Source organism: Galeopterus variegatus, unplaced genomic scaffold (assembly GCF_000696425.1).
Source record: "Galeopterus variegatus unplaced genomic scaffold, G_variegatus-3.0.2 Scaffold2916, whole genome shotgun sequence".
NCBI lineage: Eukaryota > Metazoa > Chordata > Mammalia > Dermoptera > Cynocephalidae > Galeopterus > Galeopterus variegatus.
The window spans coordinates 124,604-144,722 of NW_007729027.1; the positions used below are offsets into that span (position 1 = coordinate 124,604).

Genomic DNA, 20,119 nt, shown 5'->3' on the forward strand with positions numbered 1-20,119 from the left:
CCTCTGTCCTGACGGCGCTGCCGGGCCGGGAGGCGCGCACTCGCCGCTGCCTCGTCCCCTCCTCGCACCGACGCTCCCGCGCCTCCGGGTCCCGGGCCGTGGCAGGTGCAGGGAGCGCCCTCCGCGCGCTCGTCCCTTGGTCCCCGGCCGCTCCGCGCCAGCTCCCGGGTGGGGCCCGCGCCCCTCTCAGGCGCTGGTCGGCTCGGCTCTGCTTGCGGCCGGGTCGCGTTCTCATTTCCTTCCTTTCTCCCGTCACCCTCCTGCTTGGGGGAGGCTGTGCGGTTTTTATGTTCCTCTCCCTCCAGACCTGTGGTGTCTGGGGACTAGTCCCTTCTCGCCCTTCGCTGTCCAGTTATAAAGACAGTCGTAGAAAATAGGTCATCTTTCTTCCCACGCGCCCCTGGCCATATTCCACACGCGCAGTGCCCTACTAGGGAGAAGAATTCGGTGCTTTAGAGTTTGTCATTCCGGTTTTAAACTCTTCCTCCTCGTGGCTCCAGCCTGGCGATGCAACTCTGCCTTCCCCGTTTCCATTGGGGAAAAGGAGGCGATCAGTGACGTGCGCCTCTTGCAGCGAGGCCTCACCCCCGCCGTGTCCGTGTTGGGAGGAGGACGTTTAAGTGTTGCAGAATAGTCACACATTTAGAATCACTCCAAGCGAATTCTTTTGCTTTCCTAAATGAAGAAGGTAGTGTTTCAAAAGAAAAAGTACTTTTAAAGTATGTTGACAGATTGATTTTGCTTTTAAGAACCTTCGAAGAGTTAACCTTTCAGCGATGGGTCGGTCTGTTCACAGCTTGATTGTGGTAGTGGTTACAGCACTGTATGCGTTTGTGAAATCTCATAGAACTGGACACTGACAAGTGTGAATTTTATCTTAGGTGATGATGCGTCTCCCTCTCCCATTTTTAATCTCAAAAATGACGCTACCCGCATTTCAAAACTGAACTGACCAGTAGTAGTCTTGGGAAGGTGCTTGTTTTAAGTGAATGTATTTAAGTCAAGAATACAGCAAAATAAATGCAGCTTTCCTCTCTACCGTTAAAATTTGCCAAGACTTACTTGAACCATGATATATTGTGTTTATACAGGCTACTATGCATGCAGTCCTGCCTTACCAAATTAGTCCCAGGGGCTGCTGTGATTGATATTTTGGTGAAGTTCCAGCAATTTACGGAGGAATTTTTCTTTGGCCTAAGAAAGTAGTTTGCAAAGCCAACTTCTCAAACAGCTCCAGGACAGCCTCTTTATTAGGACCCCAAACAACCTAATTTTTTAGCTTTCCGCTACCATTTTCCTATTTGCCCTCCTTTCTATGTATTCAAGATTGTAAGTTAATATCTGAAATGGAACTCCAGTCTGAATGAGTAAAATGGTTGCTGCTTCTTGTCCCTTTTCCTGTATGCTAACATCTCAGTGCTTTTTTGCTGGGATAGGAGTGACGTTGGACTTGGAGATTAAAACATTTATGCACATACGTGTTGTAGAAATGAAAGTTTCTGTTCGTAAGAGTGCAACGAGACTGTCAATAAGAAAGTAATGCTATTGAACGTCTCTTTCTTCTTGTGGACATTTATGCCACGTTTTAAATGGTCATCAGATTTTTGCTTTGGGAGCCACTGGATAATGAAAAAAATGTGAAGGTTGTACTCAAATATTTTTTCCTTCTAAAGTGCAACCACTGGAAAACTTTTGTTTTGAGAGCTCTGATAAACCGTCACAACAGCCTCTTTAAAATGATGCTCTCATTAACCACAAGAGAACAAGGTGAAAGCGTGAGGGGAAGTGTCAACATCGGCACAACGGAGGCTTGCTTGTAGTAAATAGTAGATAATCATTGAATTCGATGAAAACCAGATACATAGTTTGTCCTGGGTAGAATTTTAGTAAAGATAACAGTAAAAATCTTACCTTCAAGTCAGGATTACTCTGAATGCTTTTTGACTACATGTTAGTTTAGTTTGAGGCTTTCCAATCTCCTAAATGTTTGAATTACATAGTCTCCTTTTTTCTTATCACTAATTTGAAATAGCTTTTAGAAATGTAACTAATAGTACTGTATCTTTTTTGTGTGTAATTTGATGAATATCTTTCACTGGGAGGTTTTATCTTTAGAAACTCGTTTGCCTTTTCCTTGGCTGCTGGTGTAGTTCTTTCTGTAGGGGGTGGAGAGGAAGAATTTCAATAAGTGTGTTTCCTGCCCTTGGATCAAAGTCCTGGGAATGAAGTGATGATTTTGTTCCTCCAAAGAATCATTTATTACTGTGACATTAAATATTTTTAACAGAACAGTGTATCTTTATTGTTACATTACTTTGGAAGTTGCTTGTATACAGTTATTTGTTTTCTCAATTAGCTACCATTATATTTGGGCCCATTTTTTACCAGTGAACAATGTTTTGATTTACAGCACATCCTTTTTCTCTTGCTACAGTCACAGAAGTGTTTAATCTTAGATATCAGTTTATTCTCAGTCATATTTAACCAATTAAGAGTATTAGACTAAAGATTCCTTGCTTTTAAGATTTTCTGCAGTTTTCACTTTTGTTGCATTTACAGGTGTACCTTACTTGGCAAAATGGAATTGTGTACTAGATTTCCTTTTATCATCTCATTTTCCCATTCATAAAATTGGAGATGTCAAATATTTTGATATGCAGCTATAATTTACATAATGTTTATTTTCAAGGTAAAACTAAAAGTCTAGCAAAATATTAATACACATAATATATTTTTCTATTACAAAGAAGTTGAGATTTGGGTTTTTTTTTGTCACTTAAGAGTCTTGTGAATAAAAAAACCTTAATTAGCAAAATCTGCAAGATTAGAAGTCCTGCTTTTTGTTAATAAATTCACCTAGTAATTCAAGTCAGTGATTAACTGTGCAGACCCCATTTCCATTTGGGAGTCTCCTCTAGGTTTTGAAAATAAACAGATTATGAAACAAGAGGTACAAACACAGGTATTGACAATTTTCAATTGAAATATATTTGAATGGAAGAAAAATGATTCCAAATGATTATAAAATTCAAATACTGAAGGTAAGACTTTGAAATTCTTTTTTTCTTATTTCACTTTCCGAGTAGAAGTGAACTAATAATCAAGATAAGTCTAAAACCCCTTTGGCTGACAGTGGAAGACAAGTCCATCTTCGAAGTTAAGATTTTGAAAGGGATCTGAGTCATGCTGATTACCAAGCCAAAGTGAATTTTTAACCTTTTACAGGCCTACCTTTAGAAATGTGGAGAAGATGTAGGGGAAGAGAGAGGGACAGCCCAGGAAGAAATGTTTATATTGCTTTTTGATTATTATTTATCTTAATTAAAAAAATTAAAAAAAAACAAATTTTGGCGGCTTACCTGTAACAAGGATTGAACCCTGGACCTTGGTGTTATCAACACCATGCTTTAACCAACCGAGCCAACTGTCCAGCCCTCACTGCTTTTTTAGAAGGAGAAAATAATTGTTTAGAGAATGTGGATAATCAGGTGTCTACATAGAACCCTTTGTAAAATTTCTATATTTTTTAATTGACAAATAAAAATTGTATTATACATAGAATTCTTAATAAATATGCAGTATTTTAGGTTTATTACTATGTATGATACTGAGTTTTACTTTCCATTTTTTTTTTTTAAGAATACAATTCATGGGCCGGCCCGGTGGCGCACTGGAGAGTGCGCCGCTTGGGAGTGCGGCGGCGCTCCCGCCAAGGGTTCAGATCCCACGTGGAGACCGGTTCCCACTCACTGGCTAAGCGCGGTGCGGGCACGACACCGAGGGTTGCGATCCCGTTGCCGGTCAGTAAAAAAGACAAAAAGGAAAAAAAATACAATTCATTAGAACATAACACGGTCTAAAAAGTTCTTGCAACTAAGTGCTTCAAAAGTTTTAATCTCAGAAAATAGGGATGACTCTTCATTATCAGCAGTTTTCTATTAAGCACAGTTCAGATAAAGTAAGATTTAGTGTTGAAAATACTCATTAAAGTTGCTTTTACCATAAAATATTTGCTAGTGACTAATGAAATTTTTTGTTTATTGATTGTAATAATTGTGCTGCCTGTCATGGCCACCTAACTGGTTTCTGTAGTTTTTTGACTCCCACTAAGAGTGTGGCATTGCAGAGCTCGATGTGGCATGTGCTGGACTGTGTGGAAGCTCTTTTGGAAGTTTTGCTTATGTCTCGAATTTAACCTGATGCTCCTGTATATTTGAACAAGGTCAGCAGAATAGCTCTATACTTCTAAAGGGCCAAAGAGATAAAATCTTTACATGTGTACGTTTTGCTACTGTAGAGGAATACTGTTATTTCGAACATCAGAGATAACGATGAATGTTTGGAGTCTTAATAAGTGGGTTGGTTTTGAGCTGGCTTTATGAAATACTATTGAGTATCAGTAAAATTTGTCATAGAGGTATGTTGTTGAGGTTTTGCCACTGAGTCTATCTTTTGTACATTAAAAAAACTCTCTGATTGGGGCCGGCCCGGTGGCGCACTGCTACAGTGCGCCGCTTGGGAAGCGCGGTGGCGCTCCCGCCAAGGGTTCGGATCCCACATACAGACCGGCCGCTCACTGGCTGAGCGAGGTGCGGGAGCAACACGGAGGGTTGCGATCCCGTAGCCGGTCCTGGTCCGGTGCGGGCGCGACACTGAGGGTTGCGATCCGTTGCCGGGCACGAAAAAAGACAAAAAAAAACCCCCAAAAAACAAAACTCTCTGAGCATCAGCTTTCTCAACTGTAAAGGGGGAAATAATAATATCTATCTGATCTATTGTGTAAAATGCTTATCTTAGTTCCTGACATGTAGTAAGTGCCTGAACGACATAACGAAGATCAGGACAGTTATGTTGGGGAACTGCCACAGGATACTGTGCACAGCAGGGACGATACAGATTCAACTGCCTGGAATGTGATCCTGAAACAAACATGACAGCATGAATAATTGCATTTAGGTTCAAAAATCCAGTTGCTTAATGTAGCACATCTATCTTGCTGAAGATCAGTTTATGTAATGAAAGGCTTTAGTTGATTGCCATCTTATCCTAAAGGCTAAGGGACCATGCCCCGTTCATCTTTGCATTTCAGAGTATATACTCATGTGCATGGAACGAGTGAGTGAATTCACTTTACTGATAGAAAGCTAGGGCAGTCTTAGGAATATGAGTACAGTCTCTTTGAGTTGAGTTCCAGGAATGCAGTAGTCCTACTGAACTGTGCCCTTCTCAGAGCACATCTGAAGGTTTTTGTTGACTTTTAAAAAGCTGTTCATTGAAGTACAGTATATCTAAGTGGTTTTGCTTACTTTTGAGAAGTATGTTACAAAGGGCACATTAAACCTGGAGAAGAGAAGACTTTGGGGAGGACACAAAAACTGTCTTCAAAGAATTTGGACAGGTGGAAGAGGTTGATGAACTTTCACACATTGTAGCACTAGAGTTGGCTCCCAAAGTAGGCGACTGTGCCACGGAAGTGAACAAGCAACAGCTGCTGACCACTGTCAGAGACCCCGGAGTTACTCAGAAGCTTTGGATCTGGTCCCACCTTTGCCACTTACCAGCAATCAGCCTTAGGTTGTTCATTTGTTAATCAGAGTTCTGCTCACATCTTCCTCAGGCTTGAATCAGGCAAAACACCTTGACAGCCATAATTGCTACATAACATTAGACGACGTTATTTTAAACATGTGCTAGGTTGAGGGTTAACGTAGATAACTAACACCAAAGGTCTCTTCTAATCTTGGTGCACCACAGTCCTAGACTCTGGAATCTTTTTGTTAGGAATGTGGATAGTTTGAAGGAAATTTCTTGACAGATTATAGTTCCTTCACACTTAACATTGTTTTTTATTTTAGAAAAATATAATAAGACATAATTATTCATGATACCAAATGATTGTTTTACAAAAGTTTTTTTGGTGACTTTCTTTAAATAGGAGCCTGATGTTCATTTAAGTGTATTTACAGTTTAATTCAACAGCAGTTTAAAACTGAAAACTATTATGTGTTGAAAAGTCAATTAGGAATGGTTTAAGCATCTCTGAAATTACTGTGTAAATTAGTGGAAAAATAGCAAAAAAAAATTGTGGAAAGCAACAACTGTATTTTTTTTTAAAATCTGAAGTTGTAATACATATATGTGATAGCCCAAATTGTTCTGCATAAAGATTGAGATTGTAGTTACTGCAATTTATAGGTCTATATTTGTCCGGGTACTTGAGTAGCTACTGAGTTGAAATTAATTCCACCTTATTCCCTTATTGCCTTGATTTCTTGGTACTTTTGAATTGTGGTACATCAGCACCTTCTTTACTTGGAGATTGGAATGATGGGTGCCAGTTAGCCACTTAAACTGGTGTAAGTTAGTATGGCATGGCCCTGCTACTGTGCAATGCCAGAACATGTTTCTGACATACACCGCTGTCAGTTGACAGGGTACTTACTATGCAAAGCGAGGTCTGTATATGCCTTGTCAGTATCTGTAGGAAAGAAAACATTGTGCAGTTAAATACTTTTCAATTTAACAATGCTTTCATTTTCCTAACCCATCATCCTATAATTCGTGTGTTTAGTTCTGAATGTAGTAATCTGATCCTTATGGCCTACAAAGTATTTTACTGAGGTTGAGAAAATAATGTTTCCTATTCTTCCTCCACAAAGATTCGGCAGGCTCTTGCACTCCCTCAAGTACATTTTACAGCTGGGAGCCTGAGGTAGGAGGAAGCCATAAAACCATTCTCTTCTTTAATCAATCCACCTGTAAGTTGGGTAAATGCAGGATACAGTGAAAAACAGATGCCATGCTTGAACTAAGGTTTCCTGGATAAATTGCCAAATAAGTGTAATCAAAAATGTATTTAGTTGAAAGCAGCATTTTCAGGGGAACTGAAGGAAAATACAAACTATATATCCTTTCCACTTATTTTTTGGGGGAAAAAAGGCAACGGAATTTCTCCTGTTTTGTTCAGTATGTGTGAACTATACTTTGTAAAAATGGATTAAGTATCTAGCATCCCGCACCCTGTCACTGCCCCCCCTGTTAGCTAAGACCCCTAAATGTGCTTTATTTTATTTCTCCTGACCTCTTTATTCCACTATACAGATTATGTGGAAAATAATCTCTTGATAGGTCAAAAGTGATTATCGATTACAGATGCCCCTGCATATTAGTCAGCAATTTAAATAATAATTGAGTATACCATTTATTTTTCTAAATCCTGTCTTGTCTGTTAGGTGAGGAGATTGTTGATAGACTTGATAAGTTGTTTATGGTGTTTTAAAGGGCCAGAATTTGAGGATTCTGTAGATTTTTACAATATCCTGATCATGAGGAAATGTAGATATGTGTGAAACTCTTAGCTAGCTGTTCCTTTGAACAACTCTGTGTAATCCATTTGTCTATCAATCCTGCATTGCCCATCTTCATTTTTTCTTTTAAGTATTATTATTACTATTTTTTTGGCCCAGTACTTCTGTTTCTGCCAAAATAATGAAATAAGCATTGTAAATTATATCGGATTTCAATCTAAACTTTGTAGCCTTGTACTTCTTGCTAATATTTGTAATTTAACTTGAGAGAGTGTGTGTGTGAGTTTATGTATACATATATATTTAATTTAGCATGTATTTATATTTTCCTAATATAAATATCTGAAGTACATGTTGGAGATAAGTATTTGTTCATTGTAGGAACTTGATGAATGTCTAATAGGTAGTTTTTTTCCACCGAGGGCATTAAAAATGTTCAGGATATCTGTTTGACTGTAGCTGCAAATGCACCTGAAATCACAATGAAAATTATTCATTGCATGTAACAAATTTTGGAATCATAAATGAAAAGGGTAGGCAAGTTATTTCAAATCCATAAGGTTGGGGAAATCACACAGCATAGATCTTTCTTATTAGCAAAGAAGGCAGAAGGGAGTTGAATTTAGGAAACCACCCATACTGGATACTAACAGCTTCTCAAGTGGAATCTTAAAATTTAGTTTTCTTTCTTTCTTTCTTTTTAATGGCTGGCTGGTACAGGGATTGAACCCTGGACCTTGGTGTTATTATCAGCACCACACTCTGACCAGCTGAGCTAACCAGCCAGCCCTTTAGTCGTCTTTCTTGAATTGTACTTTCTTCCTTGCTTTTCTATATTTAGTTACTTGTGTATTTTAGGAATTACTTACGTTGCTCTATTTTAGGTGTGAGTCTTGGTTCCCCAACCTTATCCTCGAGACCCACAGGCCTGGCTTTCCCTAAGTTTGTTGTCTTCCATAATGGCTAGCATAGTGCTGGGCACAGAGACATTGGTGAGCTTGTTCAATCAAGTGGGCCTATATTTAGAGTCCACCTATATGCTGGAACTAAACAGTATTTCGAGTTTGAAACTATGGGTCGGCTGCTTGGCACTGTGGTCTCTTAGCCAAGTCACAGCCCTTTCTAAGCCTCCTGACAGCTGGTTATGGGGATGCAGGGAGGTCTTTGGTGGCTGCTCATGTCCTTGGTTACAAGTGCCCATGGAGCTTCTAACTTTTCTATCAGAAGTGGACTGATTTCTGCTTTGTTGCTTTCTAAAGACCAAAAACACTTAAAGAATTTGTGTTTTGCAGAGTTTCTCTCATTAAATTTAATATCCTAAAGCTTTTCTATCTATAAACTATGGATTCCCAAAAGAAACTGTCTTTAAGTGTGGTCCTGTATTGCATAAGCTTAGTCCCAACCCTAACCCTTGACCTTCATGGTGTGGCCAACCTATTTATCTGTCCATCTCTCTTTCCATATACATAAATTTATATTTTTACTTCTAAGATTTATCCTAGTTCCTTAGTAGAAGTAAATGTATTTAGTAAATGTCTCATTTTGACTACTATTCTTATCACTGGTGGGAGACATGTCAAAATTAGTAACACTAATATATCCAAATATGATATCCGAAGATTTTCCTTCATTCAACAGATATTTGACCATCTACTGTGTCTGTGGCACTATGCTAGACCATACAGGTAATACAGAGATGGGAGCTCTGGTTTCTCTTGTCTTTGCCACAAGACAGCGGGAAAGTAGGCACATAAAAAAATTTAGACTGCTGTGGGTGAGATCACAGAGGCTCAGGGACTGTGCTTTGGAAGTGTGGGAAAGGAGACCTTGTTGGTGCAGAGGGGTTTTAGCCAAGACTTCAGGTTGAGGACTCTAACACACTTACCAAGAGGTAAAGGTGTCTATGCCGAAGTAACACAGAGTATGTAGATCAGGGAATGACAGCCAGGCCAAGGGGCTAAGGGAAGGCAGAGTGTGGGGAGCTGGCACACTGCGACAGGAAAGCCTGATGCTTTGTGGGGTGAAAAGAAGTAAATGTCTTCAAGGTGCTTTGAGTTAAAGATGTCCCAGAGATACTAGAATTAGTATCAAATACAGAGGCAAATTAATCTTATAGACATTGATGGGTCTAAGTTTGGAGGAGTGTCTGCTGGGCTGTAGAATTGGTACAGAGAAACTACTGCCTTCCAGAGACTAGTAATCGTAAGTGCCTTGGATTCAGGATGCAGGGGGCTGAGGACTTTGGGAACTCCTGGACAAGTCAGGGCAGGCAACCTGGAGGCTCTACTGGAAGAGCCCTGGAAACCCAGTTTCTGGGTGAAATAGATTAAGAGATGGCCTGGACCTCAGATCCTGTGCCCTAGGGAGATACATTCACTGGAGACAAGGACAGGCAAGCTCTCCCCCTTCTTAATTAAGATGAAGATTCTTCCTGCCTAACCTAGGGCTGGCTGCTTTCTCTCCCTTAGGGCCTATATCCCTGTGGGAGGGAAACAGCCCAGAGAGACTTCCACAGGACTGAATGCCAAGGTGAGCCAAGCCTTTAGAATCTGTTAATGACCTTGAATCTGACACTTTCTGTATTTGTTTCTTTTGCTTATAACGAAATACCTGAAACTGGGTAATTTATAAAGAAATAGAATTTATTTTTTACTGTTTTGGAGGTTGGGAAGCTCAGAGTCCAGGGAGCACGTCTGCTGAGGGCCTTGTTCTTGGTGGTGGCTCTCCTCAGAGATTCAGGGTATCACATGGCGAGAATGGGCTGAGCAAGAGACAGACTAACCATCAAAACCATGCCATGACCATCCATTGAACCATCAGTGATTAATCCATTCATTAGGGTACAGTCCTCACAATCTAATCACTTCCCATCCTCTTAATACTGTTACAATGGAAATTCCAACACATGAACCTTTGGGGGACATATTCAACCCACTACTGACCTTCATGAGAGTGGGGGCTGCATGGAGGAGCCTAGAATTTCGCCTAAGGCCATTGGGGACACTTTGGTGGAACGTCAAAGTATGTGAAAAACTTTGCCAGGGGAAGACAAGAGAGTAGGCAGTAGGCTTCTTCCCCACGAAAGAGAAGAAGCCCTGGAGCTGTGTTGTATAAAGAATGGGTGGAATAAAGCTGGCCAGGTAAAATGGGTTGAGGCAGGCCTTGCTAGGGAGGTTAGGTGAGCTGCGGACATTGCATTGAGTGAAAGAAGCCTACATAGTATATAATTCCATCTACATGAAGTTCAAGAACAGACACAACTAATTGATGGTAATAGTCAAAGTAGTGGTTACTTCTGGGGGATGGATATAGACTGGAAAAAGGTGTGAGGGACTTGATGTGTGCTGGGTGTGCTTGTGACCTTACTCAAAGTGGTGGCTGTGCATGCATATGGATAAGTCCATGAAGTGCGCTGTGCTGTTTGTATTTTATACCTCTATTTATTAAGACTAACTGATGACAGTGTGGTGGGGGAGGAGATTGGAGGCAGGGAAATGAATCAGGAAGAGATTAAAGGAGCTGCAGATGAGGGTCTTAGCTAGGAGTGGCTTCAGTGACTGTATAAACATAGTCCCACAGGACTTTTGAAGATTACATTCCAATATATCTGCTCTCCCAGGGGCTAATTTACTGATGTGTTTTGAAGTTTCACCTCTGTTGTACTTCTGCACCTATTACTCATTTCTAAAAGCCAGCAGTTTTCCGGCTTTAAAAAGAAATCTTGAGAACAATTTGAGTTGAAAGTACTCAACTGTAGAATATTACTGTCAAAGGAATCTATTGCTTTTTTAAATCATTGTAACCATATGTTTAATGCTGTCTCCCATGGAGCAGGAATTAGACATTTTCTGTATGTTCCAAGGGGATAGAAACTTGGGTAGAAGCTTCAGGAATACAGATTTTTGACCTGATATAAGAACTGTCCAAATGCTTTGCCCTGGGAGCTCAGGCTAGCATCCTCTGTGGAGCATCTGCTGTGTGCTGAAGTCTGGGCTAGAGGTTGGGGATAAGAATATAAATAAGACAGAGAGGGTGCCCTCAAAGAGCCTGTTATCTGTTGGGAAGCTGGTGTGTGAGCAAATCTTTAGTACAGTGGCATCCAGCAGCAAGTGAAGGATGTACAAGGACTTGCAGGAGTGCAGAGTGGAGAAAATTGTGACTAGTGGGACCAGGAGAGCTTTTAGGGGATGCCTGAGCAAGATTTTTTGAGAAAGACAAGAGTTTGTGGACAAGTGACTGAAGTGTTGCAGTGGTGGGATGGGGGGGAGGGGTGGAGGGACAGGGCACGGAGGCATGTGAGGATGTCTGTGAGGACCTTGGAGCCATTGGTGTTGGTGGAGCATGAGGTGCTGGGGAGGGCAGCATGAGGGACGGGCTTGGGCAGGGAGACAGGAGAGAGACTAGTGTTGTGGTCTAAGCAAGAGGATGAATTCAGGAGGTGGCTGGAGATACTCAGGTGTGTGCTGAGTGGCTCCTGGCAGGAATGTGGTAGGGTATGCTCAGCATTTGACAGCACTTTGTCTGGAAGACCTTTCAGCCCTCTTGAACCCTGAAATGCCATGCACTTTTTATCTGTATTTAAACAGAGGCAGTGTGTTAGGCGTTCTGAGTTTAAATTCTAGCTCTGCCTCTTTCTTGATGCATGACCTTGGACAAAGACAAGGGACTTAACCTTTCTGAGAATGTCATCTAAAAGATGAGGGTAAAATCTACTGCTTAGAGTATCTAGGAAGATCAAATGAGGAGTGGTAGCTTGGCCTGGCAGAGGGCAGGTACTGAGTACAGGGGAGCTGCTGCTACTGTCATGGACAGTTGGGGTTGGGTGGGTTGCTCAGGGAAGGCCTGTGGAGGTGAGGGCGAATGAAGCCTGCTTTGTAGCTTTTGGTGGGCCCCCACACTGTGAGGGCTGATGCAGAACAGCATCGCCATCTCGGGCTCGCTTCCTGTTAGGGTCTTGAAGCTCCTCATCAAAGTGATGTTCTAGAGCTGTTTAGCGGCTCACACAACAGAAGGTCTTGCCAGCAGGGCTGAAGGGAGAGGCCAGTTATGCCCATCCCTGACAGCATGCTTCTGCAGTTTTTCCTGCCGAGCTAGTGGCTCCGCTATATTTGGAAGTGTGATGAAAGTCCTTATTACCAGACTCCTCCGTGGTTTTAGTTATTTTCAGGTTAAGTTCAGAGGTCTTCCACAGGGATGCCCTCAGCAGACATGGGAGGTCCTGAAATGCAGAGAAGGAGGTGTTCTGTCTAGGCCATGAGCAGGTAAACGTGGGGAGCTTTCTTCTCTTTTAAGAAGATGGTCCTTCAGTATAGGAAAAGGTGCTTAAGCTGTTTCTCCTCCTGCCCTCCCCCCACTTATTTTTTTCTGTTTTTTTAAAATCACAAAACAACTAATTCCATTTATTGATGCAAACGTTTTACGTATTTTTATCAGTTCTCTTTTATTACAGGATGACTGACACTATTTCACACTATTTTTTAGATACATAAGTTACATATTATTCTTTATGCACTACATACATAAGTGAACATATACATCTTAGCCCTTTAAAGAATGCCATTTCCTAATATTTTAGCACATGACAGTATTGCATGGATTCAGTCACAGTGGAATCAGTGATCATTTATATAGTGGGAAAATATGCATATAAAATCTTTTGTACTTTGACAGTTCTTCACACTACAGTTGTCATTTCTTTTTTAAAAAGCAAATGGACCGAAGTATGCTTTTTGGTTCTGCCTTGAGATTGAGTGTAATTCACTGGTCTGAGGCTTCATGGAGTATGCCATGTGGTGGTTTGTTATCAGTTAGATTGTGGAGTGCTTTGGTAGCTTCTTGTCCGGACACTTTTTCTCCATCTTCATGGATTGTCATTCTAATGTGCTTCTCTTTAGGGGATCAGATCCAATTTCCTCTGGCAGCAATTCTAGACCTTTTTGAGGTGGCTGGCTTGCTGGCCTCCCCCCAGAACCCCCTGCCCAGCTGGGGTCCTCTCCTCACTATGCATCCCTCATGCTGCTCCTAGTCTTGTCCTGCCTGTGAGTCATTCTCCCCTTTCTCCATACATCCAAATCCTCACTTCCCATGAGATGTACTGTTATAAAACATTTTCAGACACTAGCCCATAGAGGTCTTCACCCAGAATACCACTAGTGTGTCCTATGTCGTACTCTCTCATTGCTTGAGAAATAGTTTAGTCACTTCTCATGTATCCGACAATATAAGACTCATGGTCAAAGTGCCAGATTGGATGCTAATGGGAGACTGTGTTCAAGCCTAGGGTCTGCCATTGACTTCCCGTGAAACCCTGGCAAGGCACTTTGGCTTTTCTGTGGAACAAATGTAGGAATTGGACTAGCTGTCTAAAGTTTCTTTGAGTTCCAAAATGTCTTTAGCATTTATACAGAAAGTGTAATCTGTTGTGTATGATACGGTTGCTTTTAATGGGAAATTATTCTTTCAAAGCAAAATGAGGAGAGAATATATAAGTCTTTGTGCCCTTATGATTTAAGAGTGTGATGTGTACATAATTTTTTTTTTTCCTTTTTTTTGGTCTTTTTTACTGACCGGTAACAGGATTGCAACTCTCAGTGTTGCGCCCGCACTGCGCTCAGCCAGTGAGCGGGAACCGGTCTCCACATGGGATCCTGTCTTTTTTACTGACCGGTAACAGAATCGCAACTCTCAGTGTTGCGCCCGCACCGCGCTCAGCCAGTGAGCGGGAACCGGTCTCCACATGGGATCCGAACCCTCGGCGGGAGCGCCGCCGCGCTACCAAGCGGCGCACTCTCCAGTGCACCACTGGGCCGGCCCAGACTAAGACACTTCTGTGCCACATTTTATTGCTTGATTTTGTTCTCTGGTAATGTAATTGTTTTCCTTTTGTCTTTTCTTTCTCTTCTCTGTAGTCAGAAAATGGGTAAGAAGAGTCGAGTAAAAACGCAGAAATCTGGCACTGGTGCTACAGCAGCTGTCTCGCCGAAGGAAATCTTGAACCTCACTAGTGAGCTGTTGCAGAGTAAGTCCCTTGTGCGGTATGTGTGCCTTTCATGCCTTTGCGACTCCAGTGGCCCGTGAGGCTCACAGGGATGGGGAAGCGTGGATCAAACAAGGCTGTGTTCATGTCCTGGCTTCTGAGCCATGTGAGCTGGGCAAGTTCCAGAACTTCCCTAACTCGAAATCCACCATCTGTAAAGATGTAGATACTGGCACCTCTTGGAACTGTGTGACTGTTAGTGAGGCTTGGCTGAAATAATGAACATAGGGTTTCTGTAGCACAGCCACTCGGAGCAGAGGCTTCCCTGGGGACTGGTGGCCAGGAACGAACTCGACTACTTTTTAGCGGTGTGGCCTTGGACAAGTTACTGAACCCTTCTGAAGCTTAGGGGTCTTATCGGTAAACTTAGATGATAATTGTTTCAGGGATTTTATGAGGACTACATGAGATTTAGCTGTGAAGGTGTGTCATGGGCTCTTGCCCAAGGCAAGGCCAGCAGTCTCTTAGAGAGCAGACCTGTGGAGCTCTGCCCCTTATCAGAGTGTCTCACCTTTATTTTCAGTGATTCTGACTTTCACATGCTGAAGTTTAAGAGTTCTTGGTTCAAGGACATGAAATACCTGTTAAGTTCCTATACTTGCTTTAGTAAGTTAGTATAATTTGATAACTTTCTAAAATTGTGAATTTAAATTCGTGCTCCCTATGCCTGAAATTGAGCTGTGATCACTCCATTAACCTTTGCTCATTATGTTTAGATTATGTGACACATTAAACCTTAAATAAAAATTTAGCTTTCTCTCCCTGATAGAAAGCAGGCAGCAGCAGCCAAGTTGGGGTCAGGTCCCTCACTGAGTGCTCCCTAGGCCCCTGTAGACCTCTGCAGAGTGAGGCTGTCCTTACCACCCATCACCTGTCTCCCCAAGTAGCCTGCAGGCATCTTTGCAGGCATCTTGAGGAAGCCTCATGTCTTCTTAACCATTGTTTTCCAGGGCTTCCTTGCTGAGGGAGGAAGAAGTAAGACTGGTTAAGCTTAATAATTATGAGTCAATGCATAATTAGTTACTGTTAATTATTTGCTACAAAGACTCTTTTCCTTAAAGAGTAAAAGGGACCAAGAGGTTTAGCAGGAGCATGGGAAGGGGGCTCTCTCTTTAAACTGACATAATTGTTTAAAAAAGAAAGCCCTGCTGATAAGCAGGGTGCCCAGCATGAAGCCTTCCAAAATGCCTGGCCCGTCTTGAGTGTGGGTCTTTTGGTTCTGGCCCTATAGTAGAATCCTAGCTGCTTTTTTAGCAGTGACTATGCCATCTCTTTTTGTAACTCCCCCAGAGTGCTTAATATAGTGCCTTACACATGGATGTGAAATGTTTGTTGACTGATTATCCTTATGTCCAATTTAACAGGTTCCCTAAGAGAGCTATTGTAACTAGAAAGAAATATTGACTTTTTTTTTTTGGTGGCTGGCCCACACGGGGATTCAAACCCTTTGACTTTGTTGTTATAACACTGTGCTCTAACCAGCTGAGCAACCAGCCAGCCTAAATGTTGAATTTTAGTATTCTTTTTACCATCTAGAGGAGTTTTTGGAAAATATTTTGTATTTTAGCTTTTTAGATTTTTTTAAGTGTACTCTGAGGGAAAGTTATCAGAGCAGCAATAGTAAGGTAGATGCAAACTAGGTACTTACACTTGGGTATTGGGTCACAGTTTAGTGAGGGGCATTTTTATGGTTTCAGAGCATTTATGTGCTTTGAAAAGTATACCTGCTATATCTGTGTCACATTTGTTTTCATGGCTGTAATATCTCTGTCCTTTAAAATTAAACCAGCAACAACAGCAATGACAAAATCCAGACCCTCTTTCTTCTGCAGATTAGTAGGTTAAGTGGAAGTAGGCAGGTGTTTCAGTAACTTGGCTGTTATGTTACAGAATGCAGCAGTCCTGCACCTGGCCCAGGAAAAGAATGGGAAGAGTATGTGCAGATCCGGGCTCTTGTGGAAAAAATACGAAAAAAGCAAAAAGGTAAAATTGCCAGAATGATGATCATAATTTAATAATGTCATGTAGAAACTTGGCCTAAGTCAGAAAGGTTTCAAGAGTAGTAAAGTTCTCAGTGTCATTCAATGCCCATCTGAAAGGCTGGTATAGAAGGGGTTCCTGGATTGGGAGAGAGATCATACTGGGAGACTGTTGGGATCTCTCCTGTTTCTGAGATGCTGTTACCTGCTTTGGAAAGGGAAAAGATGTTGAGTTTTAGGGGAAAAAAAAATGTTTGTATCTGGGGACTAAAGTGATACAACTTTTATTTATTTATTTTATGAAATATACACTTAAATCTGTTTTTCATACTGTATTTCCTTTTGGGTTTCAGGACAGTGCATAATATTTTGTATGATCAACACAAAAATATATGCTGATTGGTTAATATATTATTAAATGCTTATGATTAACTCAAGGTTAAGTAAGAGATAGTTATATTTCTTAAGCTGTGTTTTTACAGGGTATATTCAGCAGCCATCTCCATGATTCTCAAGAAGGCTGGCTATGGGCTAAGTGTCAGTTTGAAAAAGCTCATTCAGTATAGCTATTCTTTTTGTTCTGTAAGGCACAAAAAGTAGCGATTGGTGTACAGGGCCATGCAGAAAGTCAAAGGAAAAAACATAAGAGCATGCATTTAAAAGGATGAGAAAAGCCTCCTTCTACTCCCTTTCTTATTGTCATGAAAGGGAGTGAGAAGAGGATTTTTTTGTGGTGTTTTTTTTTGGCAGCTGGCCGGTAAGGGGATCTGAACCTTTGACCTTGGTGTTATTATCACTGCACTCTAACTGATTGAGCTAACTGACTAGCTCCTGTTTTTCATTTTCTATCATAAGTAGTAGTTTTATTGCTCTGCTATAGATATCTATAAACATGTGATCTTTAGCTTAGATGGTCTCAAACCCCCAAATGGAGAGCAGTTTCCTTTATAATGTGTTTATTTGCACTAAATGGTAAACTGTGCTAATCTTATCTCACCAAATAGGCAGCCGAAAAATTTTTGTATATCCTGAGTTTTTTTCCTGAGTGGATACAGTTTACTATAACTGACACTAAAGTTAGAGCATTCATTAGTTCTCCATGAGTGAAGAGTAAAGTCTTAGAATATCCCTAACTCAAGTCATTCTTCTTTACTTTTCAAATTATCTTTCCATATCTAGTGTGGCACAACATTGTGCTAGGCGGTTACCTCTTCACAGCTCTGTTGACTGTTATATTGTGGCGAGATGGCCACAGGCACCTGGGCTGGGTTCCACACCAGTTTCTCATGTTAATAAAGTTCCTTTTTCTCTTCTTTTATTCATCAAAACATAATGGTTTTTCCTATGTCTGAGTTTTCATCTTTTTGAATATCTCAAACATGCTGAAATGTCCAGAAAATAATATAACAGATGCCTGAGAATCTACTACCCAGATTGAGCACATGTCAAAGTATTAGTTCGAGTTCTCCTTAAATTCTTTCCCACCTACCGGTCTTCTTCCCCTTCCCCCCTACTCTCCTTTGTTTTGTTTTTGTATTTGTTTTTAAGAAATAAAACATTACAGATATAGCTAAAGCCCCACTCTTCCATCCCATTCTATTCCCTCCCTCCTCAGGGATATTCATCTTTACTGTATGTGTTTTTCTGCTTCATATATAACCCTATAGGTCTGGCCGGTTAGCTCAGTTGGTTAGAGTGTGCTGTTATAACACCGAGGTCAAGGGTCTGGATCCCCATACCAGCCAGCTGCCCAAAAAAACCCACAAAAACCCCACAAAAAACCAAAAGCAAAAAACCCCATATATAACTCCATAAAAATAAATGGTTGTAATTAGTATTTTAAAAATTTACATTAATGGGGTCAGACCACTTGATTTTTTAAAAAAAATAGTGTTACATTTTGTGTTTTATTTATGTTGATCCATATAGACGTAGCTGTTTAAATTGTGCTATAGTGTTCTTTTTTAAAGCTCTCTGGTTTTGTGCTCTTAGAACCAGGGCTCTGGTGCTCATCCTTACCAATGTCTCCTTGTGCATGAGTGTGAGCTGCTGATTCTTGTTTCAGAGGGAATTTTCTTAAAGCAAATGTGAACATGATGGCATGTTGGACGTTGTAAATCCGTGGTGGTGATAATGAAGGCTTTCCTCCCTCTGTCATTTTGTTACTTAACAGCACCTACTGGTCAATATTCTTTTTACCTAGTATTGTAAATGTTTCTCTGTAACTGACAGAGAGTTTAGGATTTTCATTTGCCTTTCCTGTCACTAGTTAAGGTTTGTACTATGACTATGTGGTGATTAGTTTTGATTATTTCAAGACTAGTCTCAACACTAGAGTGTTAAGACTATTTCCAGTGTTATGGTCTGTTTTTTATTTTCTGAAAGAGATGTAAATGATATGTCCTAAAAGTAGCTCTTGATTTTTAAAACATGGTTCTGTACAGGTCTGTCTGTTACTTTTGATGGAAAAAGAGAAGATTACTTTCCTGATCTAATGAAATGGGCCTCTGAAAATGGGGCTTCTGTCGAGGGCTTTGAAATGACTAACTTCAAAGAAGAAGGCTTTGGTTTGAGAGCAACAAGAGATATCAAGGTGAGTTTATAAAATGTTGCTCTGAGGGGGTCTAAGTATGTTTGAACTGTGGCGTGGTGTAGAGGGCACGGGACTGGAGGTAGATGCCTTGGGCTTGTTCTGAGCCTTGCAGGCAAATGGGCAGTGTGGCCTGACTCTCCTTCCTCTCTGCGGCAGCTGTCTCTTAACTTGGGAGCTGTGCCATTACCCAGTGACTCCAGGCAAGTCAGTTCACATTTCTGAGCCTCCGTAGGGAGACCATAGAACATGCCTCACAAAACTTTGAGATTTAACTAAAGAAAAGGATGTGAACTCCTGGTTTGGAGGGAGAGCACAAGGATCTCGTGACAGATTGGAGGAGGGGATGGGATGGAGGGTGGTGGTGTTGAGGATGCTTTCCAGTGTTCTGGAAGGGGTAACTGAGTGGCTGAAGGTAGCTTACTGCAACGGCAACATGAGAGATGACAGGTAAAGAGGAGAAATCCCAGCCTCTCTCTACCCCTCGTCCAGGCCTCACCTAAAGAGGAGGTGTAACTAATCTGCTGAGTTTGGGAGAAGAAACTGGGCTTGGCCTTTTTCTTGGTGGGAGCTGGTTGCCATGTACGTTTGCTGTGCTCTGCTCTCTCCACCTTGTAGCTTTGCAGGAGCAGGCCCACACTTGGATAGGGCTGCGAGGAACCAGTTCTGCCTGTAACTAGGTGGGGGAGTCTGTCTAATTCTGGGATTCAGTAGGTGATATTTTGGGTGACCATCTGTTGGATTCTTGTCTCTCAGTTGGTTCTGAACTTGGGTGAAGGAAATGGGTATTATTTGTTTGGGCCCCTCAAACCTCCAGTAACATTTTTGATCAAGTTGTAGTTAACCTTTCATTGATACATTGATAAACCATACACTGGTTTATTACATACCTGTTAAATATCTACTAGTAACTTGCTTGATATTATACCATGCTTCTAAAAAACAAAGGGTCTCTTCTTTCCTGGCACTTATAATCAGTAATAAGGGGCAAGACACACAAAAATAATTCAAAGAGTAGACATTAACTGTTTATGACTAATAGACATAAAGGTGAGATGTCACACATTCTTTTCTTGGATCACATGAAAAGCTTCATTAGTGTGGATGCTGCCCAGAATATCTTAACTAAGTTCCTTCGTTCCTTCGTTCCTTCCTTCCTTCCTTCCTTCCTTCCTTCCTTCCTTCCTGCCTTCCTGCCTTCCTGCCT

The 20,119-nt window shown here is 41.2% G+C and overlaps 1 protein-coding gene across 2 annotated transcripts in view; it reads left to right on the forward strand.

Annotated features, from left to right (window-relative positions):
* Positions 1-14,217: 14,217 nt before the first annotated feature.
* Positions 14,218-20,119, forward strand: part of SETD3 (SET domain containing 3) — a 73,067-nt gene continuing 67,165 nt past the window's right edge. For both annotated transcript variants that reach the window (XM_008583445.1, XM_008583446.1), the window contains exons 1-3: positions 14,218-14,325; positions 16,234-16,326; positions 18,767-18,915. In XM_008583445.1, coding sequence (XP_008581667.1) covers positions 14,223-14,325; positions 16,234-16,326; positions 18,767-18,915 — 345 coding nt within the window. In that variant the 5' untranslated portion in view covers positions 14,218-14,222. The remainder of the gene's footprint in view (positions 14,326-16,233; positions 16,327-18,766; positions 18,916-20,119) is intronic.